Here is a 24965-nt window from a genome sequence, read left to right as displayed (position 1 = left end):
AGAGAGAGAGAGAGAGAGAGGGCTGAAAAAACCTCTGTAAACACCTTATTATTTATTGTCAACAGTAAATTTGATCCCAGAACAGGGGACTATAAGCAAAGAGCATGTAAGAAAACATGCATTGTAAAGCAAAGGACTAATCTTGTCTCTCTTATCTATCTAATATACATCATCATATGTCTCAAACTCAAACTTTACTGAAAAAAGAAATTTCTGAAATCCAAAGATGGAATCAATTTCTGAGTCAATGCCTTCATGCTGTAGCAACAGCGGTCTCCTCTATTTTCTCAGCCTTTTCCAGCAAAATCGCAATCTATGAGATATCACAAGAGGGGAAAATTAGGGGATTAATGCAGAATAATTACAATTCAGCAAATAACATGACAATTCTGATAATCAAAGGCAGGCACAAATTCCAGCAATTAATTAAGAAGAGATTAAACAACCTGAGCCTTGAGAACAATCCGTCCACTTTCAACATCCACCAGCTTTGAGACAACAGTACAGGTGCTTATCTCTGTTCAATCACCCCAAACAAACCATTATGATAAAGATATTAGCAAAATACCACTGTAAATGAAACAAATATCAATTGAGCCCATAAATTAAACTCACTCTTTTCAACAGCCAGTCCATTCCTTTTGAGAGTCTCAGCAATTGTGATCACAGTAGGAATAGCTGTACCAAATAACTTCCCCAAGTTAATTAAAACAAAATGATGCATCTTGAGAAGATAACAAAATTACCAAACAACAGCAGATACTGGCCAAAGAAGACCATCTGCACCCAATATTGTTACTCAATCACTCAATAGTATGTGGAAATAAATAAATATGCAAGAAAGGGGGGGGGGGGGGGGGGTGGTTTCAAGAAGTTGTACCCATGCCCAAGGCGAAGAGCTCAACAGAATTGTACTGCTTGATGTACCTCTGCAACAAAGAATAAATCATTCAAGAAAGCTCCATTACAAAGAGGCAAACACAAATGAATTCACTCAGAAAATTGACAAAATTGCAATTCAGATTAATTCATGTACTGGAATTGTAAACTGGTGGATGGATTCAGTTCAGGGGATAATGAACATCCTAAAGCGCCATAAATCTTCCGAATTGTGAATAATGGATACATTTTCAAGTTAATCAGATCAAGATTCGACAAAACACTGCAAAGACGTACTAAAACCCTGTCGGTCATCCATTAATTTTCTTTCCCTCTGGTTTCTCATCAACCAAACACGCATGAGACAAGAAAGCGAGAGAAAACGTATACACATTTCTATGAATATATAGATTATACCTTGGCAAGATTGCAGTAGAAGAGGAAAGGTCGCTTGGAGTTGGAAACATGAATTCGGTTCTTGTTCATCTTCTTCGTCTTCTTCTGAAACTCAGCAGCAGTAGCAGCGTTCTTGGCCTCGCCACCATCATCACCAACAACAACAGGCTTCTTGTCGTTCGCTATCTCCATGGCCTTCAGCTCCTCTGCAACAACAGCTACACTCGCCTCCATTGAAATCTCTCTCTGTCTCTCTGTCTCTCTGTCTCTCTCTGTAATGGGCGGGAAAGTTTTGATGGAAAGCTTTGTGAAATGTGTGAGTCGAGTGTGACGTGACGGGACGGGTTTATATCGGCGGGCTGGGCATGCTGTTCCAATGAGAAATAGACACGTGGTCCTGTATGATTGCATGGGATGTTCTTGCGGTTAGGCTCTAACGGTACGGTTAGGCAAGTAGTAGAGCGCAGTGGAGGTAGTTGCTTAATTATCAGTGACGATTTTGCCCTTGCGAGCTTCTTGGAATTGCAACATTACCATCTGTATTGAGAACATGAAATTGTAGGTCCGTTTGATTTCGTTTGACCCAAAAGAAATTGAACGATCAAGCCCAAGCCCTATTTTTGGGCTTGTTTATGTAGCCCATAGTAAATTTTTGTAGTTCACCCTAATTTTTTTCCTTTTTAATTTTCTCATTCTCCACCAAACATCTACTTTTTGAGAAATAATTTGTTGCAAGTAATGTGTAGGTTAATTGGTTAAGAGCATTCAGTCGTGAGTTCAAATCCTCTTTCTCTAATATCTCTTGCGCTCAAAAAGAAAAAAAAGTTAATTCCTACAAGAAACCTCATATTTGATAAATTAGTAGACTCATTTCTCCCTAACCTTTCCCTTTTGTTTGCTAAGCCATGCTCACTTCACTTGACTCTTACTCAACTATGTGTATAAATTTTTCAAAACACCTAAAATTGCAAAACACAGTGACTTTATTTTAAAGGAATAAATACGTAGCAAAGGATCCACTAGTGTAGTGGTTTGGACCTAATGCTCCCTCCAAGAAAGATTTTGGGTTCGAGTCTCAGCATTTATGTAGTATGTGTGAGTTTAGTATATTATTGCCCCTCTCAATAGGAAATGTCCTAAAAAAATTAACAAATATATAAACACAGTAGTCTATATTAAAATAATAAATAATAATATTCTACCTATTAATAGAACATTGAGGGCAAACCACACTCATGCTAACAAATAACATAAATTCATCAATTAAATATAACGTGATTTTTCACACGTAGCCAGTAGGAGTGGGCACGGTCCGGTTTGGTCCGGTTTCACCCTCAAACCACAACTGAACCAATTAAACTTTCACGGTCCGGTGTGGTTCGGTTTGAGCTAAAATCAAAATGAAAACCAAACCAAACCAAACCATTCATATACGGTTTGGTCCGGTTTGGTTCGGCCGGTTTAGGCATAAAAGAAAACATCATTTTCTCCATGTCCCCGAATATGTTCATTCTCAAGTTCCCTAATATGTTCCACATCATACAACCCAAAGACGTAAAGAAAAAACAGACAAAGGAAAGAAGCTGCAAGCAATAATAATTATTACAGAACATAATTCTCAAAGAAATACAATCCTATTGTGCTTAATTATATAGTTATTACAAATCATGATTTAAAAAACAGTGATAATCCTTCCAAACAGCAGCCCCATCAGATTCAACACAACAAACAACATCCCTGAGATCTGCACCAAGGCACAAATGCAAGGTCCTCTTCCTCTTCTGTTATTCACTACATTTGATCTTCTCTCTTGTGAACAGGCAGCAAGCATTAATATCACATAAGCAGCATTTTATATTCATTATTATATGAACAAAACTAAATCAAAGCAAGGTATACTACAGTCTTTATATACAACCAGTTATTGGAGATTATACTACATTCTTCATATCATAATTAACTCCAACTGGCTTTTATATATTATATAAAACTGCAGCTACGCTATTGAACAGGCATATGATTTCAGATTAATTTGGTGAGATTATAATCTATGGTCGTCTTGTATAAAAACACATTCAATTATAATCTATGGTCGCCAGCTTTTATGATGTCAGTTTGCACAGCCAAAAAATTAAAAACATTAAAAACAGAGAAACTAGTTTTCATACCTATACCCAAAATAGAAGCAGCAGATGAAGAAGAGGTGAAGGAGGACTTCGTCATCTCAGTGGTTGAGGGGCTGTCTACGACCTCGTCATTATCACAAAAACAAACCAGACTTATTTTTATAGAATCAAAATCAAATAATTACAGAAAATTTGTTAGATAAACAAAATAATTAACTCAACACACCCTTGAATCAGAGTTGGTCTGTGGGTGAAGAGATTGTAGAGAATCTCAGGTATTTGCGTGAGTCAGAGAGTGTTGATGTAGCAGCAAGTGGAGTAGAGAATTCTAGAGGGGAAGAGAGAATGGGAAATAACTCATTATTGTAATGCCAGCAGTAAGCAATCGATTTCTATTTCCCAGGAGATCTCAAAGGTGGTCCATTCTCTTTGCCTGACGATGGATTTCGCTGAGGGCGAATGGGTGGGTTTCGCCGAGTATGAATCATGTTGGCTTGAGTTAGCGTCGAGGGATAGGGAAAGGGAGATGTAGCAGAGAGACAGAAAGAGGGGGAGAGGTAGCAGAGAGAGATGGAGAAATAATGAGAGGGAGTTGCGGCTAGGGTTAAGAGACGAAGGAAGGAAGGAGATAGGAGAGAGGATCTAAGAGAAATCTGAGGGAGAGAGAATGGTTAGATAACTTAGATGTGTCCGTGAGTTGTAGTTTTGGAGTCCAATCAAGTGTTGCAAGGTACATGGTACACTTCTAAATAACCACTCAAACCTTGCCACATGTAAACTAAATTAAATAAATAATAAATTAATTTATAATCGGTCCGGTTTGGTTTAGGACAGTTTTTAAAACACTCAAACCGCAGCCGAACCAAACCAAACCGGTTCGGTTCGGTTTTTCAAACTGTTGACTTTTTCTTTGGTCAAAACCAAACCAAACCAATCCAATATAATCGGTTCGGCCGGATTGATGCCCACCCCTAGTAGCCAGTAGACCAACTTAGCCCAATTTGTATTTATTTTTCCGTCGAATAAAATCTCTAACACAAGCTTCAAGGCTGAGGCCATTTTAAATTAAGTCTCCTTGTACCCCAATCATCCCCAACAAGACTGGGCAGTCTAGATGATTCTCAAAGGTTGTTACTAACTAGCATTTTTTTATTATCAAAGAAACGAACGAGCCTCTTTGAATCCTCCCAATCAAGTTTTGAAATTTTTGATTATTCATTTAATCTTCAACCGAAGAGAGCTTTGCTTGTTATATTTAACAATGCATTGTGCATTCGGTAGGAGACTCTAAGCACGAGGAAAACTTAACTACGACGGTTTTATATGGGTAACGATTATGCCGAAGTCATGTGATAAGAATAGAGAAAATAATGAATCGGAGAACTTAGCAAATGTGGGTTAGGCAGTTGGCGAATGCACACTGCATGCTACCTTGCATCTGAATTCGAACCCCCTCCTCATAATTAAAATATTTTAGAATATCGCCTTTTTATTTCTCATGTGTTAGTGACGTGGGGAAGTTCCGTTTCTCCTGATACCCATCCATAGTAAAGCAAAGAAGAAGAGAACTCGCACAATACACACAAAATCAATCATGTCCGTTGGCATGTGAAAATGTCCAATGTGGGACCCATGATCAATGGCTCAATGTTGCATTTCAAGCCGTGATATGGGGGATGTGGGCCCCAATCACGGATGTGTCCCTACATGAACATGATTTATTTAATATTACATGCCTTAAATGGCACCCTTTCTCCTACCTCCAACAACTACACCACAAAAGTCATAGAGCCTCACAGCTCACAAGCTTAATACACCCACCCACCGGCTCACCCTGTCCATTACTAACTACACATTTATCTGCTCCATAATCTTCATTATCTTCAATTAATCTGCCATTCAACTACCCACTAATATCAATTATAACCTCACTTTCGGTTAACCCCACAATTGTTTAGACCCTTTTCCTCCCACCCACTGCATGTTTAGGATTCTCTAATTTGATAAAAATTAATTAGCTGAGGGAGGTTGAACAGTCATAATCCTCTATCTTCATTTCTTATTATTTTGGAATAGATAAAAATTAATTAGCTGAGGGAGGTCTTGCATTGTTGCATGCATAAATTGTTGAAGACATGTGTAATTGCATTTGTAAAAATCCCAAGGTGTTAACTTAATTTGGGTGTCTCGAAATAGCTTATTTTAGGCCGATGGTTATACTAATGCTATTCTAGTGCAAAGAAGAAAGAGAGAAAGATAAAAGAATCGTACGATCATATACCGTGCAACTCAACAATGAAGTAAGGAATGAGAATCAAACTTAGAACATCTACTGTCCGTATCACACAAAAATTAATAACCCTACAAATTTAAAGCTGTTAAGGAATGAACAAATACTGTATATTTTTAGTTGATGCTGCACTGCCCTGCCTTTTTCCCCCCCTCTAATGAGATGAATAAATCAGTAATCAATCACACATCAAATTGGAAAACACCTAGCAGATGTCCCGAATGACATAGCTGTTAATAATGAAGTTTAAGAGAATGATCATGGGTATTATGGGTATTTTGTGCATTTAAAGAAAATAAAGGGATTGATAGATTAATTAGAGGGTGTTGGGGCTTTATCAAAAGGGTTAAGCAGGAATAATCAAAGGAGGGGGACCTATGCAATAATTACAGATGGAACGTTTGCTCTTTCATTGCTTTTTGGTTAAGACATGAACATCTTCTTCATAATTTGACAAACCACTCTGTCAAGGCCTCTAACCCTCACGTTTAGCACCAACAAATTTGCCAAATTACCGTTAAAAAAATATATTTAAAAAATAAAATCATATAATTAAGCATTGCTTTCAAAGAAAAAAATAATAATAATGTACAACATTTTCCAAATCATGCATTTATAAATTAAACAAAGTTGCTAGTTAGTTTGCAATGCTTGTAGTTGGTCAATTCTCCTTCACTTAAAAAAAATAGATGCCTCTATCTAGTTTATTTTATTTTTGCTAATTTTTGGGCATACCAAAGCATCTAAAAAGAAGGCTTTAATGCTGTCAAAGAAAGAAATAATGCTTTAATGATTTTCTCCTAACAAGGTATATAAATTTGAAAAATAGAAGGAGCTCCCTTTCTTTCTAAATTATAGTACTTTACCACTCTTATTCTTTTTTTAATGAAAAAACACCTCATTACCACTAAATTACATAGAACTATTAATTGGCCAATGTATTCTAAGGTGTAGTAATGTTATATTTTTATGTTTCGTATGTAGGAGGTCTAAAGTTGAAAAGAGAGACGAAAATTGAACTCGGAATTTATGAGTAGGAAAACAAGTGTTTTACTAGACTAGTGAAGCTATATTTTAGAAAAAGTATAGATTGAAAAATTACTTTAATAATTAACATATTAAAATATTATTTATCCTTCTATCTCGTTAATTTTTTTTGTGTGCAAAAAGTGAAAAATTAGAATTCATTAATTTATTTCAAGATAATGATTAATGAAGAAGGTGAAGGCCGTTAAGAAACGGCGCTAGTGCCGACGAGGCAGTGCGCATATATAAGAAAGCAACAGAAAATTCACTGCGCTTGAAAACATAACAGCTCGACAAGGCGAGCGAGACAAGGCCCGTGCACACAGAGGCGAAGAGGCTCACTGACACACAGTGAAATCCTCTACATCTTCTTCAAACTTCGGACTAAAACCGTGAGTAAATTACCACGCTTGCCACCTTCTCTTCCAGTTTCTGCCTCTCGATCTGCTTCAAATGCCTATGCTTGTGAATGCATGAAATGTGCCGTTTTCGTTTGATCTGTTTCTGGTTATGCTTCTATGTGCATTTGGCTTGATTTTGCTGCTTTTTTATGAATACCCAGGTTTTTGAATCTGTTGTTTGCATATATGTGTATGCGTATGTACTTATTTGGTTTGTGTGTGAAGTGAAGGTCGTCATTGTAGATCTTTGTTTGGATGCTGAGAAAATGCAGCACAGAAAAGATACGAAATTGTTTGGATTTTGGTGTATTTTTAGTATCTGGGGCATGAGAAAGCTAGAGCCTTTACTCAAATGTGGTTACTATTCATTACAAGTTAGCCCATTTGAGGTGAAATGGGTTTGCGTGTGTATGTGTCAAAGAAAAATGTCTGAATTTTTTTTAATCTACAAAAAAAAAAAAAAAAAAAAAACTTATTTACTCAGCCGAAGCTAATCACTATATTGGGTTCAGTTGGGTTGGGTGTTTTCTTCCTAATTAACCATGATAATCCATTTTTATTTGTTCTAATTTCTTGTATATGCTCTTTCGGTGTTTGTTTGGAATATTGGGTGTGTTTTGTTTTGCATTTACTCCAAAAGATTTGAGTTGTGAGATCCTTATACCTTTTAAATTCAAGCTTAGTGTATGGTTACATATTTGTCAGTTTGCATGAAATTTGAAAGTGAAGTAATTAAGTGACTTCGTTTATTAAAGAGATTCTATATTTGTTGAAATCCCTTTGTTTTTGCTTTTTTTATCATATACTTATACTTGTGTCGCATAATTGCCTCTTATTGAGTTTAACTTTAGTACAAATTGCTTCTCTTTTGCTTTGTAAACACCTTGCAGTCTTTTTCTTCTGTGTTACTCTTCCTGAGACTTTATTTGGCGATTTCTCAGGTGTTATGTTGACTCATCATTGGAATTATGGAATGAGCACACCTACCTATTTTATTTCTTAGTGTTGTTCCCTTTATTTGTCTTCGCATCTCTGGTTGGTGGGAAAGCAAATGATTCTGTCTCTTGCTACTTTGTGTTAAATAATTAACATCTCTTTTCATACTCACCAAATGCATCATACTCACTGAATGGAATAATTTTTCTTAATTGTTTGTATTCTTTATCATCTCTCCTCACTTGCTCTGACATATTTTTTTCGCTCAACCATCATCTCCTTTTGCTACTTCAGGGTAATCTCCATTTATCTGCAGAAAATTTAGTATACAAATCCTCCTCTTGGAAAAGTGAAACATAGGGGAGCTTTGTCCTTTCAGGAATTTTTTTTTTGGCTTTTGGAGGGGTGGTTGTGAAAGAAGGGGCGTTCTCATCTGTCTTTTAGAAACTAAATCATAATGATTCTAACTCATGTTGAGTATCCTAAACTAAAATCATGTCACATTTCTGTTAGATACTATAGCTGTTATGCAATTGCTTTGTATTTCTTTTTTTTTCTTCTCTTCATGTGGTGTGCCTTCTAACGTGTAATGTTTAACACATTATATTGTAACTTATTGCAATTCTATCTTTTTCACTCTTTAATCTTCTCTTGCATCTTCTTTTGTTCCCCTCTGTCCTTCATCTTCTTCTTTTTGGTAAGCAACAATAAATTAGTTTTTTTCCCAGCAGCAGCATATCCAGAAGGATAGTATCTAATATCTTTCAGTTATTTATGTGTATTATTTTGAGGTGAACCTGTTCTGTATTTGCATGACTTAAAAACCGTAATTCTATTAGTTTGCAAACCAGATAAACGTATAATGGTATTGATACAATTATGTGCTTTTTCTGTATTGCAAGTGCAATGGGGATAGAAGTTACAGATATTTGCATGGACAAGGAATCAGAATGTGTGATAGTTTATTCAGAAGGTCTTTCTCATGATTCAAATCATGAGAGAATTCCCAGCGATCATGCGATTTCTGAGTCATATGAGCATATTAATGGAGATCGTGAACCCCAAAATTTGGAAGAGAGCATTGAAGTAAAGGAATATGAAGTGAAGGAATGTACTACAGAAAACTCTGTTGATGTTTCTCAAATGAGTCATGTTGAAAAATCTAATGAAGATCAGAATGCAGTGGGCTTGAATTCTGAGAATGACCAGCCTGTGGAGAAGGTTCAACTGAATTCTCGGAAAACAAAGGATAGTAATAAGTCACGAGCATCTGTAAATCACACATCAAAATCTGCTGCTGGAAATGCTAGAACAAAACACACTGTTCCACAGCCATTTACCTTGGCGACTGAAAAGCGTGCTTTATGTGGAACTCGTCCAGTCAGTGCTGTACTTGATTGCGGAAATGGTGGCAATAAATTATCTAACACAAGTGATCTGCGACATCTTCATACAACAAAGCATAACCAGGTAGCTCCTGCCAACTAAGCCTAGATATGCAATATTGGTTGTTTAAATATTCCCTATGTATTGGTTGGTTCTTGTTTATTCTTTTGGATGTCACTTTGTAACATATCCCTGCCCTGCACCTAGAAGTTTGTAATATACTGAATGATTTTCTATTGATTTTTCTTTGACTTGATTGCATGTATTATCTCTGTTGAAGTAGTAAAAGTTGTTGATGACATCTTTGTCTATGCAGCCAATATCACCTTTGATATCAAGGAAGCCTTTGCAACCAGATAAGAAGAAACATCTTGATGAGGATGATTCCTGTTCTGTTGCTTCTTCGTATCCTACTACCATTTGAAGTCTTAGCTGGATTCATTTGTCTTTTTATCTTCTTCCTACTACTCATTTCTTATTTGAATTTGAATTCTATTCCTTGAACATGCATAGCACAGTATCACGGACTATTAGGTCCAGAGCAACTGCTGCATCAGCTCCAACATTTAGATGCACTGAGCGTGCGGAGAAAAGGAAGGAGGTAGTGCCTTCACTGATTTTTATTGTGTGGAGTTAATTTCATAAGTTCCATGATGAAAAATGGCCCTAGTTAAGAACTTAACTTTAAGCCATTATTATGCTGTCAAATTTTAGTTTTACACGAAGTTAGAGGAGAAACACCAAGCACTGGAGGCTGAAAAAACTCAAAGTGAAGCAAGGACCAAGGTTTGATTTTTTCTTAAGTTTCTCTAACTCTCTCTCTCTCTCGCACTCACACATAACGTTGAACAGATGGTGTCTGCGGGTCCATTGCTTTCTGGCACTTCTTTTGATCTGTTAATGTTTTTTAGTTCAGGCTGATCATTCTAATATTTTCTTTGCCTTTGGCTGCTTCACAATCTTGGAATTTCAAGGACGAGAAGGAGGCAGCTATCAAGCAACTGAGAAGGAGTTTAATGTTTAAGGCAAACCCGATGCCAAGCTTCTACCATGAGGGACCTCCACCGAAGACTGAACTTAAAAAGGTCATACAGAGAATTATCTCGTTCTTACTTCTTACCCTGTATGAGATACTGAAATGCTATTTGAAACCACAGGTCCTGCTAAATTTTTAGAGGAAGTATGAAGTAATGAATTTATAGTTTTAATATATGTGTAAACGGCGGCTCAAGTTTCTTAATATTTTGCTTCTCTGGATGCCAGCTGCCACCAACTCGTGCAAAATCACCAAAGCTTGGCCGGAGGAAGAGCTGCAGTGATACAGTCAAACTATCCCACGGAGATAGAAGCAAAGGAACTTTTGGTCGAGGAAATCGTCACAGTATGGGTAACTGCAAAGAAGACACCACTTATGCTGGTTCTCCAAAAAGTGAAGCTCAGATCAACATCCGAAAGGGTAATGCTGTTTCTGAATTCATTGATGAGACTAAGAACGTGGATGAGATGAACAAGTTCGTTCCTGCCAGCCTAAATGGACAGCATATGGACATTTTTGTTCAATCTTGAGTTTTCTGGTGAGTTTCGTAATTTATAAGAAAAAAAGAGTTTCAGTGTCTGTCTCAATCTTGTGACTTGCTCTAAATTATTTGCATTTCATGCTTCTGTAACTGGCAGTGACTTGCTGCATCGTTTGTGTGTAATATGTAAGTGTACATCTTCTGTAATTTATATCCACTCATGTATATGAAGAGCTATTTATTTCCCAAGAAGACTGTTTGCACTTGTTTGAATAATTTAATTAAATGTTGGAGGTCAACCCGTTTCTCTATGCAACTTGTTTTAAAAACAATAATAATGAGGCACCATCTGCCTGCTTCTTTTAATTTTGGTCTGTACTTCAGTTTATAATAAATGAATTTCATCCCTTTTTTATTTTTATTTTCCCCTAGACAGAAAACAAATAGCATTTCTATCGGCAGAGTCAATATTCTTACTTTGTAAGTTTGTAACATTTAGATGATGAAAATATCCATGTTTTCAGTGAAGATTGTGTACTTGTATGTCCAGGCTACATCATGGTGTATGGGAAGTGATGTTTACTTACTGTAACTATAATAGAGAGAAATAAAAAGCTAAGGCAAGGGCCCCATTGATCTGTGCTTTCTTTAAGGTGGAAATTGTGCTTTGTTGGGGATGGAAATCCTTGATTTGATTAAATTGTAGTAAGCTTCATTATGAAAAGTTCTTTAAAGACAAAAGAAAAAGATATCCGTAGAGAGTAAAGTGCCCAATGTTGTAGTTTTTCGTTGTTGAACAGGAAAAAAAAAAACGACTTTGTGAGCACAGTTTGCCTCATTTGTGGAAGCAAAATTCCCAGTCAAAAGGACAGAGGCTTTAGATTTTGCTCCACTTTAAGTTCTTGAGTTCACACCTCTTGCTTTTCTTTACCTGTGTCCCTACTTGTGAGCGACTGACTCTAGCAAATTGGCATTTCTACTATGTTCAAGGTTCAAAATTCACATTTCAGTCTCTATCTCGCTAATCGGAAGCCTAATTAGGGAACGATATCACGGAGGGCATTGCGTCCACTCTGTGTTCCATTAGAACGGCATATTATTATGGACATCAGCAGCCCCTCACATGAAGTATACTGCAATTTGCCCCCAAGTCTACAAGCAATGCATGATCATCTTAAATTCCTATTAACATAATACGCAATCTAGGAATTGGTTAGAATCACAGACCCTCTTCTTAACAAAGGAGGACATGCCTCATGACACTACAAGGATATGGTTACTTTGGTGCCGCTTGCAAGGAAAGTCATTCTTCATTCTTATTGCAAATCACCATTCGAACATATAGGTCAAGACCCTTTTTCATTGGGCTAGACCCCGTTGGCAAGATTAGAAGAGTGTTAGGCAAGTACATAAGTGCTATACGCCTTTCAATCCTAACTTAGAACATATCTGAATTCCTAAATGGTGATTTTGCAGAAAATTGAAATAATTTCTCAATGTAACTAATGTTGACTTCGAAATTACCAAAAAATAAAATTCGTAATTTCAGCAAAGACGCTTTCTGTTTTTAGGGTAAGGAGGAAAGCTCCCACAATCCATTTTCGCACTGGGTCAAGACCTTGGTAAGAACAGGATAGGAATAACTTCGATTTACAGCTCAACTCATACCTACTGCCTTATCAATTTATCAATGGATCACATGTGCATGTTTTCTAGGATCATATTGTTTATGTCCTTTTTTTGGTAGTACATTGGGCAGTAGGATTTTTCCCTCTTATATTTTGCCTAACAGGATGTGGGGATCTATTAAAGGCATAGGACCGCCATGTTTGCTTCTTAACCCACTTCTTCATGTGTAACATGTGTTGGTAGATGTCTGATATAAATTCTGTCTAACAATTTGACTACCCATATCAGAATTCAACTTTAAATCTTCAAATAACTGCTCTCACCATCTATTGCTCTTTTCTCTTTTTTCCTTTCTTGGTTGATCTGCTTAATCTTTAACTGGCCAACCTGTAATTTCTTTCCATTTAAGCTTGGAATCACACTGTTTAGAGATGTACATGCCCTTAAATCTTTTTTTTCTTTTTTTTGTTGGCTAAAAGTTAGACAAGGGGGTTTCTTACATACACACTGCCAAGGTGTCGTGGGGGTTCGAACATGAAACCAATAGTCTGTAAGTCAAGATTCTTTTCCTCTGGACTAGACCCCGTTGGCACGGACATGCCCTTAATCGGTGAAGGCTTTTCCACCTATCATCCACACCATCTTCCCATTTGAAAATTAATCAAAAGAGGCAGACACCCTTGACTCTTTACACACCCAAATCAAGATTACCATAAGCTAATCCGATAATTAAACTTCAGCTTAAGAATCATTGTTGAGTATCCCAGAGCAATCATAACATATAGGCTACAAGAAAGAGCAGGGCAGGTAACAGAGGTTTCTTCTTGTCTTTAATTACATGCTAAAAGAAGCTCTTGCTTTGACTTGAATTCTGCACCCAGTCCCTCCGTCATTTGAGGCCATTTATTGTCAATAACAAATGGTCTTCATCTTTTTCACCAAACTACATCAAATGGTCAATCCCTTTGACAAGTTTACTCTTGCCCTTCTCCTAGTACTGCTGTGGTTCTGGTTCTAAGAACAAACAAATTTTTATTATTATTTTTTTCAGCAGAAAATTTCTTGTCTTTGAAGCGAACAAAATTAGGTAAGGAAATAAATGAAATTTCTTTATTTTTCTTACTCAACTTGGCCTTCTTTTTTAAACCTCCTCCAAAGGGCTGAGAGGTACTAACACCAAATGGAGCCTAAAATTGATTTCCAATGCTTTGTGAAAAGCAAATAAGCATGACAGGGAAGCCGTGGAAAGTGGCACTACCATGTCACCTGACCCACATAAGACACTCCTCTCATCTTCACGTATATAAAGGCCCCATGAAAACCAATGCATGGCCAAATAAAAATCTATACACAAACAGTTGTCTCTCTCTCTCTCTTTCTCTCTCTCTGTCTCTGTGGATCAAATGAGTCACAAATAGTTGAGGGGAATGCTGTCTGGTTCGAGACCATTCCTTTGAAGCAAAGAACATGATCATCCGAATGATCTCGGACCAGGCTTCATTCCCCCCAACACAAAACAAGCCTGCAATACATTCCTTCCTACTGACCATTGATCATATGTACACCCTTTTTATGCATCATTGATCAATGTCCTGATGCCGAGAGCTTTCGACAATCTTGTTCCATTTCAACATGTAAGTATATATATTGCATATCTGTCCTTTTCTTTTTAACATTTGTATTATCATTCAATGTTTACTTTTCTCCATCCATTCATTTACAGCCAAAAATGGGATTTGAAGAAAAATAAGAACAATGAAACAAAATGAGAAGATTTTCAGTCCGGACAGGTAATGTATCACAGATTCACAGGCCTTGTAGTTTTTACTTTAAAGCAAACTCAACCAAGAATCACTCACTTCTTTTAATGAGAGGAGAAGAAATTAAAGTAGGACTAATTTCTTCTGGTTTACATCTAGTCCAGTAAAGCATATGAGAATTAGTCTAAGATCGATTACATCCATTATTTGTATGCCAAAATGTTTGACAAATTGGATGATGAGACAAACCAAAATAATAATAAAAAACTATTTTCATCTGGGTTTGTTTTCAAATGCAACCCTTGTGCATATTCTATATGTTTCTACTCAGTGTGTTGAAAAACAGTGATAGGGGCTTGTGTGAAAATATGACTGAATGAAAAGGAAGAAATAAAAACAAAGTTTTGTTTGTGTATGTGAATGTATCATCTTTTTTGGGGTTGAACTTTTCTGCCAATTTGGCTTTGCTTGTGGGGAGTTGCAAAGAATATAAGCCAAGGGAGAGCTTTCACTTTATGTGTTGCATGAAGATGAGCTTTGAATTCACTCCTTTTTTCACCTTATGACTGCCATCATCATAACCCAACTCCTTATAGTCTTACCCCATATAATATATTCCTCCCTTTCGATAAAATCCCATGTGGGTCAGATCCCACTTCTGCATGAAAAACTAACACTATAACGGGGGCTTGTAGATCAAGTAGTTACTTAAGACCATTTATTCTTGCACTCAAGATCCTAAGTTCGATTCCCCCTTTTTATAGTACCGGTTGTATCAACAAAGAAAAAGAAAAACCAATACTAAATTAGCCTAAGCCCCCACATACCATGTGGTTTTATTTAATGCCCTTACAAGTACTAATGTATCTACTTGAATCTGTACTCATATGTTTCTGAAAATGAGAATGCTACATAAAGTTATGCAGTTAAATCTTAGGTCTGGGTAGGGGCCTGATCAGAGATGGCTTATTGTGAGCCTCATGAATGTGGAAACTGTTTGCTATAGTATATGAGGGGCCATATATGCATGCTTCATACAGTCCTTCTGAGGAGGGTGCCAGTGAAGCACTCAATGTGTGGGCTAATTGTCAAAAAAAATAATCCATTAAAAAAGATCAATTGTCAAACAGAATAGCTGTTCACCTGAATTAGCATCTTACTGCTCTACTAATCTTAGAGGAAAATTTATTTACTTCTGGCACATTGCGCCGGATCCGTTCATAAAAGTAAACGTGAAATTCACCGTTTATGATGTTTTTCACATTGTTAACTTATGTGAGGAAGCGTGTGGAACAAAAACACATTTTTAGATATTTACATAAGATATATAATTGATATAGCTAAACCCAAATCATGTTCTATCCTTTTCATTGATTTTGGCGACCATTATTAAACCGTACAATCATAAGAGAATTAACATCAAATTTGGATCCTGAGATACCACAGAAGATATTGTGTCAAGTTTATACTTTGTAATCCCCAGGGGAGTCAAAAGAGGAGAGACATCTTGAGTATGTAGGATATAAAGTAATTCCTATGCTCGATAAAGCCATTTGGAATTCTTTTCCTCTCCATATACTTTTGTGTGCTTTTTTGTGATTGACCATTTAAAAATTCTATAAAGTGTTCAATAGCAAATTAAAATGCTTTGGAAAGTCCATTTTCAAAGAGCGAAAGAGAGAATTTTGTTGGGCATCACAATCACTACATTTTTGCAAACACAAAGTTGTGTTAGCCTCGGAAACTTCCTTTCAATAGCTTTCTATATGTAAATGTATTATGTTAATAATGTGCCATTTATCATCTTAGAGAACCTTCAAGCAAGCGAGATGTGAAATGAAAAATGTTCAATTTTTAAAATTTTAAAAAAAAGATCTTTTAAAACTTTAAACGAGAGTTCGGTTCAACGCCGAAAATTCAACAAAAATAATATAAAAAAAACCAGACTGATCGGTCCAATTTGGCCAATTTGACCAGTTTTCAGTCTGAAATGCCCAGTCCTACTTTTCACCTTTCGAAATCAAAGTCCTGGCCCATGGACAGACTCAAGAAAATGGGCTTAATATTATGCTTTATCTAATGCCCATGCCTCATCATAGTCCTAATTAATTAATGTTGTGTCTTGACAATTTTGTTGATAATGCCAAAACACTGTCACAACTCACAACAACAGCATCGCACTTTCACTCTAATATTGCAATGAAGACACCTCATACCCGGTTTGGCACCATTAGAGCATTTCCACCCATTTGTCAGGACAAAAGGCAAGGGCAAGACAAGGGCTGTTACTATTTATGTGAATAGTGGCAGCCCTTGCAAAGGCTTGTGGTGTTTCCACCATTGTCATGACAACTACTATTCACATAAGATATGAGAAGATGAATTTGTATAGAGTTTTAGTGTGAGAAGTGAAGAATATTACTAAGTATTTATTTTTTAAAAATTCTGAAATTTTTAGTTTTTTTATAATAAAAAATTCGTTGCTGATGTCATTACTAACGTCAGCAAACCCAAACAACAGTCCAGACTGTTTTTACCTTTGAACTGGCCCAGTTTGCTAGGACCCCCAGCTACTGCCTGGGCAGCGTGGGCCCTCTTGAATTCCAACTTGCGATTTGGGCTCCCTTTTTGCCCTGGCAAAGGCAACTGGTGGAAACGTTCTTAGTCAATTGTAGTGACTGTAATTTGGGTTGAATTGCTTTCATGTTCACTCACGTTTATTTTGAAAGTCATTTATTTAAAGATTATCTTTGCAAAGACTCAAATCACATCGAAATATCATTTACCCCATCTAACTGTTATCATATAAAATACGAATATATCCTTACAATAAAAATTTATTTTATAAAACATGACTACTATTAATAGTAAATTTATCTCACTATCATTTTTCTTCACATATATTAAATAAATTGCCATGAACGTAAGTACGGTACCACTACTTTTATTGAACACATATTTCCAAAATCCCAAAATGCATGAAATGTTATTTTACCGACCCAATCAATAATAATAAAAAAATTAAAAATAGAATGGAGTACACGTGGCGCTGAGGGGAAGAATAAGGTAAAACTTGTGCCAGATGTCACAAGACGACTTGCAAGTCCACTGATGTGTCATCTACATGGGAAGCACACGATCTTCACAAAGCGACAAAAGAATATCCGTAGGTCTCTTAAAACAGTTCAAGCGTCATGGCCTTTAACTTCACAAAAATAAAAAAGAGTTCTTATCCCCAAAACTCACATGGCCTTTAACCTCAATCTCAGACGCCCACTCTCTGTTTCACTCGTGTGCCTCACCTGCCAAAAAAATCTGCATACCAGACAATCCACGCTCCAAAAAGTTAACGTACGAAACACAACTCACACCCAGCCCAACCTCCATCAACGGTCCTGACGTTGCCACGTCCTATCACCGTACAACCGCCTGAAACTCTCGCTGTTTCTCTCTCTAGAATTTTTCTACCTTTCTCCTCTTCTTCCTAATTCTATTGGATCGAAGGGATCGGTCATCGAACGCCGATGTAGGTCCGTTTTCTTGAGCTCTCATTTTCTCGGGAAAACACTTTCTCGGAAAAACTCGGTTCAAAGAAAATGGAGGCGATGATCTACGATCTGGTGGAGTATGTGGTTGAGTTCTTCACAAAACCCTCGATAACCGAAACATTTGTCGACATTTTGCTCTGCGCAGTCCCGATATGGTTGGCCGTCATGATAGGCTTGGTGATCGGGTGGTCATGGAGGCCCAGGTGGACGGGCCTCCTCTTCCTTGGGCTTCGGAGCAAGGTCCGGTTCCTCTGGACCGCGCCGCCGGGCTTCGGCGCTCGCCGGCTCTGGCTCGCTTTCACGGCGCTCTCCGCTTTCTCCATTTGCCGTACGATTTGGTCCAATTTCAAGAGTAAAGGCAAACTTGCCCCGTCTTCGGCTCCGGACTCGGCGGCTTCGGCTTCCCTAGCCCCGCCGAAGCTTTCACCCGACGGCACCGACATTGTTGGGTGAGTATCTAGCTGTTTCAGCTTTCAATAGTAAAACTTTGTAAACATATTTGAATTGTGTTACGGTTTCGCCTGAGTTTATAGGTTTTTTAAAATTTTGAATTTGATGTTTTCGGATTCTTTTGTCAATGTATTTTGATATTCGATATTGTTGTTCAACATTTTAAATATGTAATTCGTGTAGTGGAGGACATATTAGTTTGAAGATGTAATCTAGTCATACTTTTTTAACATACTGAAAACACAAATTTAAGGACTTCCAAAAGATTTAGTTAAATGACTTCCGTATTTGTTGGGCAGATACGCAAGAAGCCATACATATGATGGCTGACCGGTTAGGGCTAGAACGCACTTGGAATTTTGTGGAACTGGCTGAACTCTGTGATTTTTAATGGCCTTTCGGTTTTACAGAGTAATTGCCTATTCCAAAGTTGGTTGTGATGTTAGAATGATGTTAGAATTTTGAATGGCTTTTTGGTTTTTTCTTCTTTATGATGGGATTTTTACAATCTTTTCATTCGGGTTGGATGGTTATTAATGTTACTGGGGCTATTTGTATTATTACTGCTATGTTAGGCTAGTTTGCTGGGGATGTCAGATTACTATGTACTCTTTAATTCACTTGAGAAGCAAGAAGTATTTTCTTTTGTTGAGTAGACACTGGAAATCAAAGAGTAACCCCTTTTATTAGTTGTATAGGTGTTGCGATCCTTATAATTTTACTGTTTTTGTTGTCACTTATTGTTGCCTTGAAAACTGTTGTGCTTGTGCTTGGAATATTGATGTCTCTTTCATTGATTCATTGCCTCATGATAACTTCGCTTCTCACAGATCCATCACTAGAGGTGCCAAGAGAGTCCAGGATGTTGTCACAGAAACTGATTTGGAGCACCTAGTGAATTTAATTGGAGGGAGAGATGGAGAGATGGAATGGCAAAGTTTGATGGAGAGGTCTACCCCGAGCATGGCTTACAAAGCATGGCGTCATGATCCTGAGGTAGATTCTGACTTTGACCTTTTCTCCCCTTTAGCATTTAAGTTCTGTGTTTCATCTGCTGAAAACATCTGTCTGAGAACTTTCGACATGTAAATAGTTGTTTTATCAAGAAATTGTTAATGGCAGGGATGTCTATTTTGTATACCTGTTGCTTTTTTTTCACATATATTTTTATAATCCTCAATTGACATCTACATCTTCATGTATGATGTTCTTCTAGCCAATCTTGTTTGCAGAAGTTGTAGAAGCACATATGTTATTCCTTTTTCCATATATTCTCAAATCTAGTTGTCCGTTTGAAAATGCCTAACAAATTTGTTGGCTATAATTTCCTTTCTCTTATTGCTTAATAAAATGATTCATGTAGCTATTTCAGTCACCCTGATTCTTGTTTAGTATCTTATAGTGGTTTTGCTTATCAGACAGGCCCCACTGTATACTGTAGTAGAACTGTCTTTGAGGATGCAACTCACGAGTTGGTCAGAGATTTCTTCTGGGATGATGAGTTTCGACCTAAATGGGATCCAATGCTTACATATTGTAAGATATTGGAGGAATGCCCTCAGACTGGAACTACGATTGTTCACTGGATTAAAAAGGTTTGTGGAACAAAGGATTTAGGCAATTGTATGCTGATTCCATGCTTTCCTTGTATCTCTTTCTAGTTGAAAATATGAATGATTGTTTTCCACATTGTTTCTCTGCGATGCAGTTCCCTTTTTTCTGCAGTGATCGGGAATATTTAATTGGTCGAAGAATATGGGAGGCGGGAAAAACTTATTATTGTGTGACAAAGGTACTTGTTAAAGCTTATCCTCATTGTTGCTTGCATTATAGCTTTCTTTCATCAATTGCTTCTTTTACTTAGCGAGAGAGGACATTGTGTTGGTCTTGTAAAAACACGGATGGCGATCTGTAATAGCGAGCAATTCCATATTTTTCACCTTAGAGAAGAAAAAAAAACCTAGGGTCAGATATGAGTCAAACATAGGATAGATCTGAGACGTGTTGGATTGAATCTAATTGATCATCAGAAAAGCTAAACCAGTGTAACTGAAAAGAAAGTGGTTTGATTTGATTGGCACACATTGTCGAAGGAGTACAAGAATGGGTCAGGCAGGTTTACTTGAGTTAGATTTGAAAGTTGGAGAACAAAACAAAACCATGAAACCTGGAAGTCAAGACATGATTTTTTCTTTCTTTCTTCTGTAGTATAATTTTGCTCATCTCTACATGCTGTGCATTTGATTTATTCTGTCCATATTAAGAGAGCATCATGTGTACTATATTTTGCAGATAAAATATATAACCAGGTTTAATTCATATGTTTGTGAGTCTTATTGTGTGAGCTACAAAATTGCAGGGTGTTCCATATCCAGGTTTGCCTAAGCGTGACAAGCCCAGACGTGTGGAACATTATTTCTCTAGTTGGATTATCAAGGCTGGTAAGAATTGTTGGTTAACAATCTGATTTTGCAACAAGAAGTTGGTCAATCTTGGCGACAATGTAATGGTTTATACTCATTTGCTGTATTTGAAAAATAAATGCAGTCGAGTCTCGGAAGGGGGATGGACAGTTATCTGCATGTGAGGTTACCCTCGTGCACTACGAAGACATGGGGATCCCAAAAGATGTGGCAAAGTTGGGTGTCCGTCATGGGATGTGGTGCACTGTCAAGAAATTACACTCTGGTATGAGAGCATACCAGAATGCGAGGAAATCAGAGGCATCTCCATCTAAATGTGCCCTGATGGCTAGAATCACCACGAAGGTGTCCTCTGATGGAAGCATGAATTATTTGGAGCCAGCATCTGGTGAAGAAGAAAAAGGTCAAACCCTAAAAAATACAAGACAAAATGGCAATGGGATTGATTGGAAATGGATAGTTATAGGTGGAACTGTGGCACTGGTTTGCGGACTTCACACAGGCGCGATTGGGAAAGGATTGTTACTTGGAGCTGGGCAGAGATTTGCCCGAAGGAGATGATAGTACCGTGCGAAGAGCGTCGTTCTAGTCAATTTCAGACATAAGCTGTCTTATCTTTCTATCTGCTTTCATATTCTTGGATTCTATTTCCACATCGACACATAAATTGTTACAAATTAAGATAAGTTATATGGGTAAAGGTTTGTATTGGCTTCAAACCTTCAACATAATATGTCTCTATGCATTTATCTATCTATTCTGGAATTTTATTTTGCGTATATCGCCAAATTTTACAAGCTGAGAGGAATTAAATGGGTGAAGCTCTGTGTGTTCGGTTATTATAAATTACAAATACATGACATATTAAAACACTTCAACATGTTAATGGTTTATTATCTTTATAAAAAAAACATGTTAATGGCTAGAATCACCAAAAACTATTATGGATCAGGAGATTCTGGACAAGGTTGAGAAGGTTGTATTTGGACTAGAACTTATAATTACTGGGTTAAGCTTGGGGTTCATTTCTAGCCTCAACCTAACAAATCCCAAGTCGACAAAAATTTCTTCCTACCTCCAGTAGACCAGAGTAATTTGCTTCCCGCCCTCCGAAATAACTAGAGATTTTGCGCTATGACCGTAAAGCTGTTACATAGTGTTATAATCTGTTTATATTATAATATGTTTAACTAATAATATTATATGATGATGTTACGGTCACACTCTTCATAAATTCAATGATCATCATAAAACTTGCACACAAATCCACATTTTGCGATCACGCAAGATAAGTTTCAATCAGTCTACTTCTAACCATTTAATATGCATGTTCAAATTACGTTAATATGTCACTTATCGCAAATAGATTTTCTACCTAATCAATAGTGAGTTTGATAGCTTCAACTCTCAGCCTGTCATAAACTTTTTTAAGTTATAACTAATAGATCCAAAAATTTCCCATTGGACTGGCAGCTGGAAAAAAATCACGACCTTTGATTTCATCTTTCTCCCATGATTGCTCCTCCCATTTAGTCTCATTGTCACTGCCAGTCGTGACAAACCCTAATCTTATCAATGCCTTTTATGACGAAAGAAACTAGTATTTGTGGATTATTCTACAACATGCCCTCATGTATTGTCCCAATGGATGGACAGGCTTGAAAGAGACTAATCCCACCTTTCTAAAACGTTATAAAAGCACTAGCGATGTCGAAGGGTCCATACCCTCGGCTGGTGGTTGAGATAGGGTCATGGATGTTAACCCTAATACTAAATTGAAATGAATTTATTTTGTGTTTATTAATTAGAAATTAGAATTCTCATCAGAAATTGAATTCTACATATGGAGGATTCCTGCCATCTACTTTAACCCAACAACAAGGATATTTTAGTAATTAGCATCACTTATACTCCAATTTCATATGATTTAGTAAACAACTTCAATAGAAATCCGGAATCTAACTCCCCTCAATTTATATGGTTTAATAAACAATTTCGATAGGAATCCAGAATCTAATTTTCCTCAATCCAACACCTTCTTAATTCAATTTATCCTCAATTTAATTCCTCCTAATCCAAGTACATATTAGTAAACATGCACCATTGTAGGGTCCACTCGTATTGTATTTCAATCATTTGAACTGTCTATATTTTAGGTATTCATTCAAATATCATCTCTGCCAAAAAATCACTTGAATTCAAAATCTTTTGATCATTTAATTCATGATGCCATTTTAGTGCTTTCTTAAAGCGTCATGTTCATCTATTTTATTAATCACAATTAGATACAAATGCCTTGAAAAATAAATAATTCAGATCGTTATTTATTTATTTTTATAAAAGGCCCAAAGAATATCCCTCAAATACCCTCAATAAAATGGTCAAAATCTTTGGATCAATATCTCATCCAAATTGCCAAATGGCACATTAAATTAAATCCTTTCATGTCCTCTTTTATTCCTATTATAGCTTTTATCACCCACCCGTAGGTAGCAAATTTGGACAGCTGGTTCTTGTCATCACATGAAGCTGATGTAGGATTTGCTGAATATAACTTGCTCATAAACTGTGTAAAAATGAATTAATTTATGGTCTGGATAACCATTTCTTTAAAAAAAAAGTTTTTTTTATTTTTTATTTTTTATTTATGTTAGAGTATAGAAGAAAATGAGAGTGAGAATGAAAGTGAGGGTGAGAATGGAGATGAGGTTTTCCCTTTTTTTCCTCTATACTTTAGCACAAAAAATGAAATCTAAAAACTGAAATTGAAATTATTATCAAACATACACTTAATTTTTTATATCAAGAATTGGTTCAAGTTTAACCTACTAATTGCATGTTAGGACCTAATCATATTGGGGAGTCCATGTCAAAAGCCACCGCCTTCCATAATTGTGGAGTTTTTAGTGACCTTAATGTTAGGTCTTATCCTTTTCATTTTCATCCTAAAGGCGGGCCTTGAATAACAGTTGGCAGCCTTATTCTTGTAGGGTTAAAGAACTCTTGTCCTCTCCTGCTGTACAATGGAAGATTGGTTTACCTCCATCTATCAGTTTTTTTAAGTACAAGTGATACTCCAAGTTACAGGAGATGAAAGTTTCTCACACACACGCACATAACTAAGATGTCGTGAGTGTTTGAACCTAAGACCTCTAGTATGCAAATTAAGACCCTTTTTCATTGGACTAGACTCCGTTGACACTTTCAAGAGACCATGAAAATATTAGGTATAAAGTCAGTGAGTAGTGTGGCTACCATTTTCAACTATCTAAGTTCAAATAATTAGATTTTAAAGTCGATAATTGATCTATACTTACCAGACTTTTGTTCAACAAGAAATCAAAATGAAAAAAGAAAAAGAAAAAGTCGTCTTACTCAAAACCCCAATCCAATTATGAAAACCCTTCTCTCCCACTTCACACCTCGGAACGCATCGTTCTTATATTTATATAGAGAGAGGCGCTTTCACATCTTCTTAACCGGAAACGGCTGGGGAGTGGAAAGGTTCCTTAAAATTAAGTTATATAAAGAACAAAATCTGTAAAAATCTTTAGATAGTAATGAGTTTAGATCCCACGGCATGTCTAATCAAGTGCTGTAAAAATTTCAAATCCATGTAATGTTCTGGTCATAGTTCGTAATTAAATACCTTAAGAATTAAGAATTAGATTGATTATTTGATCTAGTAGTCATTCCACGTCTCCTATCTTTCTTGGTTATTTGGTTTTAGGAGGTTTTGAACCCCACGAATTACCAATTATTTTTATCTTATAAAAAGATATTTCGGTCTTGACTTGAGAATGTGATTTTAACATATTTTTAGGTTCTTAATTATTGTAAACCAAATCTATGGCAATTAGAGCTGATGGGCTAGAGGACGCACTAGTAGTGTTAGCGATTTGGAGCAATTGCTCTTTCAGGCAAGATTTTGGGTTCAAGTCATAACATATGTGTAATATGTATGAATTTAATAATTATCGTATCTCTAAATAAGAAAAGTTCTAAATAAATAAATATATAAAAAAAACCCTTTCTATTAGTGGCTAAGCGACACATCTAATGACATAATAAAGTTTCTGATTTAGAAGTGAAAACAGAAAAGGGCAAAATGAAATCGAATCCTGTTTGTCCTTTGACTCAAAGCCAGTAAAGCTGCATCTACATTGCATGCACTGCCAACAAACATGAACATCTCTCA

The 24965-nt window shown here is 36.6% G+C and overlaps 3 protein-coding genes across 4 annotated transcripts; 2 read left to right on the top strand and 1 right to left on the bottom strand.

Annotated features, from left to right (window-relative positions):
- Nucleotides 1-7: 7 nt before the first annotated feature.
- On the bottom strand, nt 8-1607 carry LOC110745979 (uncharacterized protein At2g34160-like). The gene is made up of 5 exons (XM_021946166.2): nt 1297-1607; nt 881-929; nt 616-678; nt 447-517; nt 8-313 (listed from the first exon to the last, which is right to left on the bottom strand). The coding sequence occupies exons 1-5, from the start codon at nt 1507-1509 to the stop codon at nt 254-256; spliced, it is 456 nt and encodes a 151-aa protein (XP_021801858.2). The 5' UTR covers nt 1510-1607; the 3' UTR covers nt 8-253.
- A 5354-nt stretch (nt 1608-6961) lies between these two features.
- On the top strand, nt 6962-11209 carry LOC110745980 (TPX2 (targeting protein for Xklp2) protein family). 2 transcript variants are annotated; one of them, XM_021946169.2, is made up of 8 exons: nt 6962-7109; nt 8060-8153; nt 8957-9524; nt 9757-9845; nt 9954-10041; nt 10155-10226; nt 10415-10525; nt 10704-11209. In XM_021946169.2, exons 3-8 carry the CDS (start codon nt 8961-8963, stop codon nt 11004-11006), a joined length of 1227 nt encoding a protein of 408 aa, XP_021801861.1. In that variant the 5' UTR covers nt 6962-7109; nt 8060-8153; nt 8957-8960; the 3' UTR covers nt 11007-11209. The 2 variants fall into 2 exon arrangements, with proteins under 2 accessions (XP_021801861.1, XP_021801860.1); XM_021946168.2 differs by lacking the exon at nt 8060-8153.
- A 6365-nt stretch (nt 11210-17574) lies between these two features.
- Nucleotides 17575-21498, top strand: LOC110745981 (uncharacterized). The gene is made up of 6 exons (XM_021946170.2): nt 17575-18343; nt 19175-19340; nt 19763-19939; nt 20053-20136; nt 20704-20785; nt 20892-21498. The coding sequence occupies exons 1-6, from the start codon at nt 17943-17945 to the stop codon at nt 21326-21328; spliced, it is 1347 nt and encodes a 448-aa protein (XP_021801862.2). The 5' UTR covers nt 17575-17942; the 3' UTR covers nt 21329-21498.
- Nucleotides 21499-24965: the final 3467 nt, after the last annotated feature.

The sequence above is a fragment of the Prunus avium genome, chromosome 1 (assembly GCF_965620075.1).
Source record: "Prunus avium chromosome 1, drPruAviu1.hap1.1, whole genome shotgun sequence".
NCBI classification, from domain to species: Eukaryota; Viridiplantae; Streptophyta; class Magnoliopsida; order Rosales; family Rosaceae; genus Prunus; species Prunus avium.
This window is presented reverse-complemented; position numbering and strand designations above follow the sequence as displayed.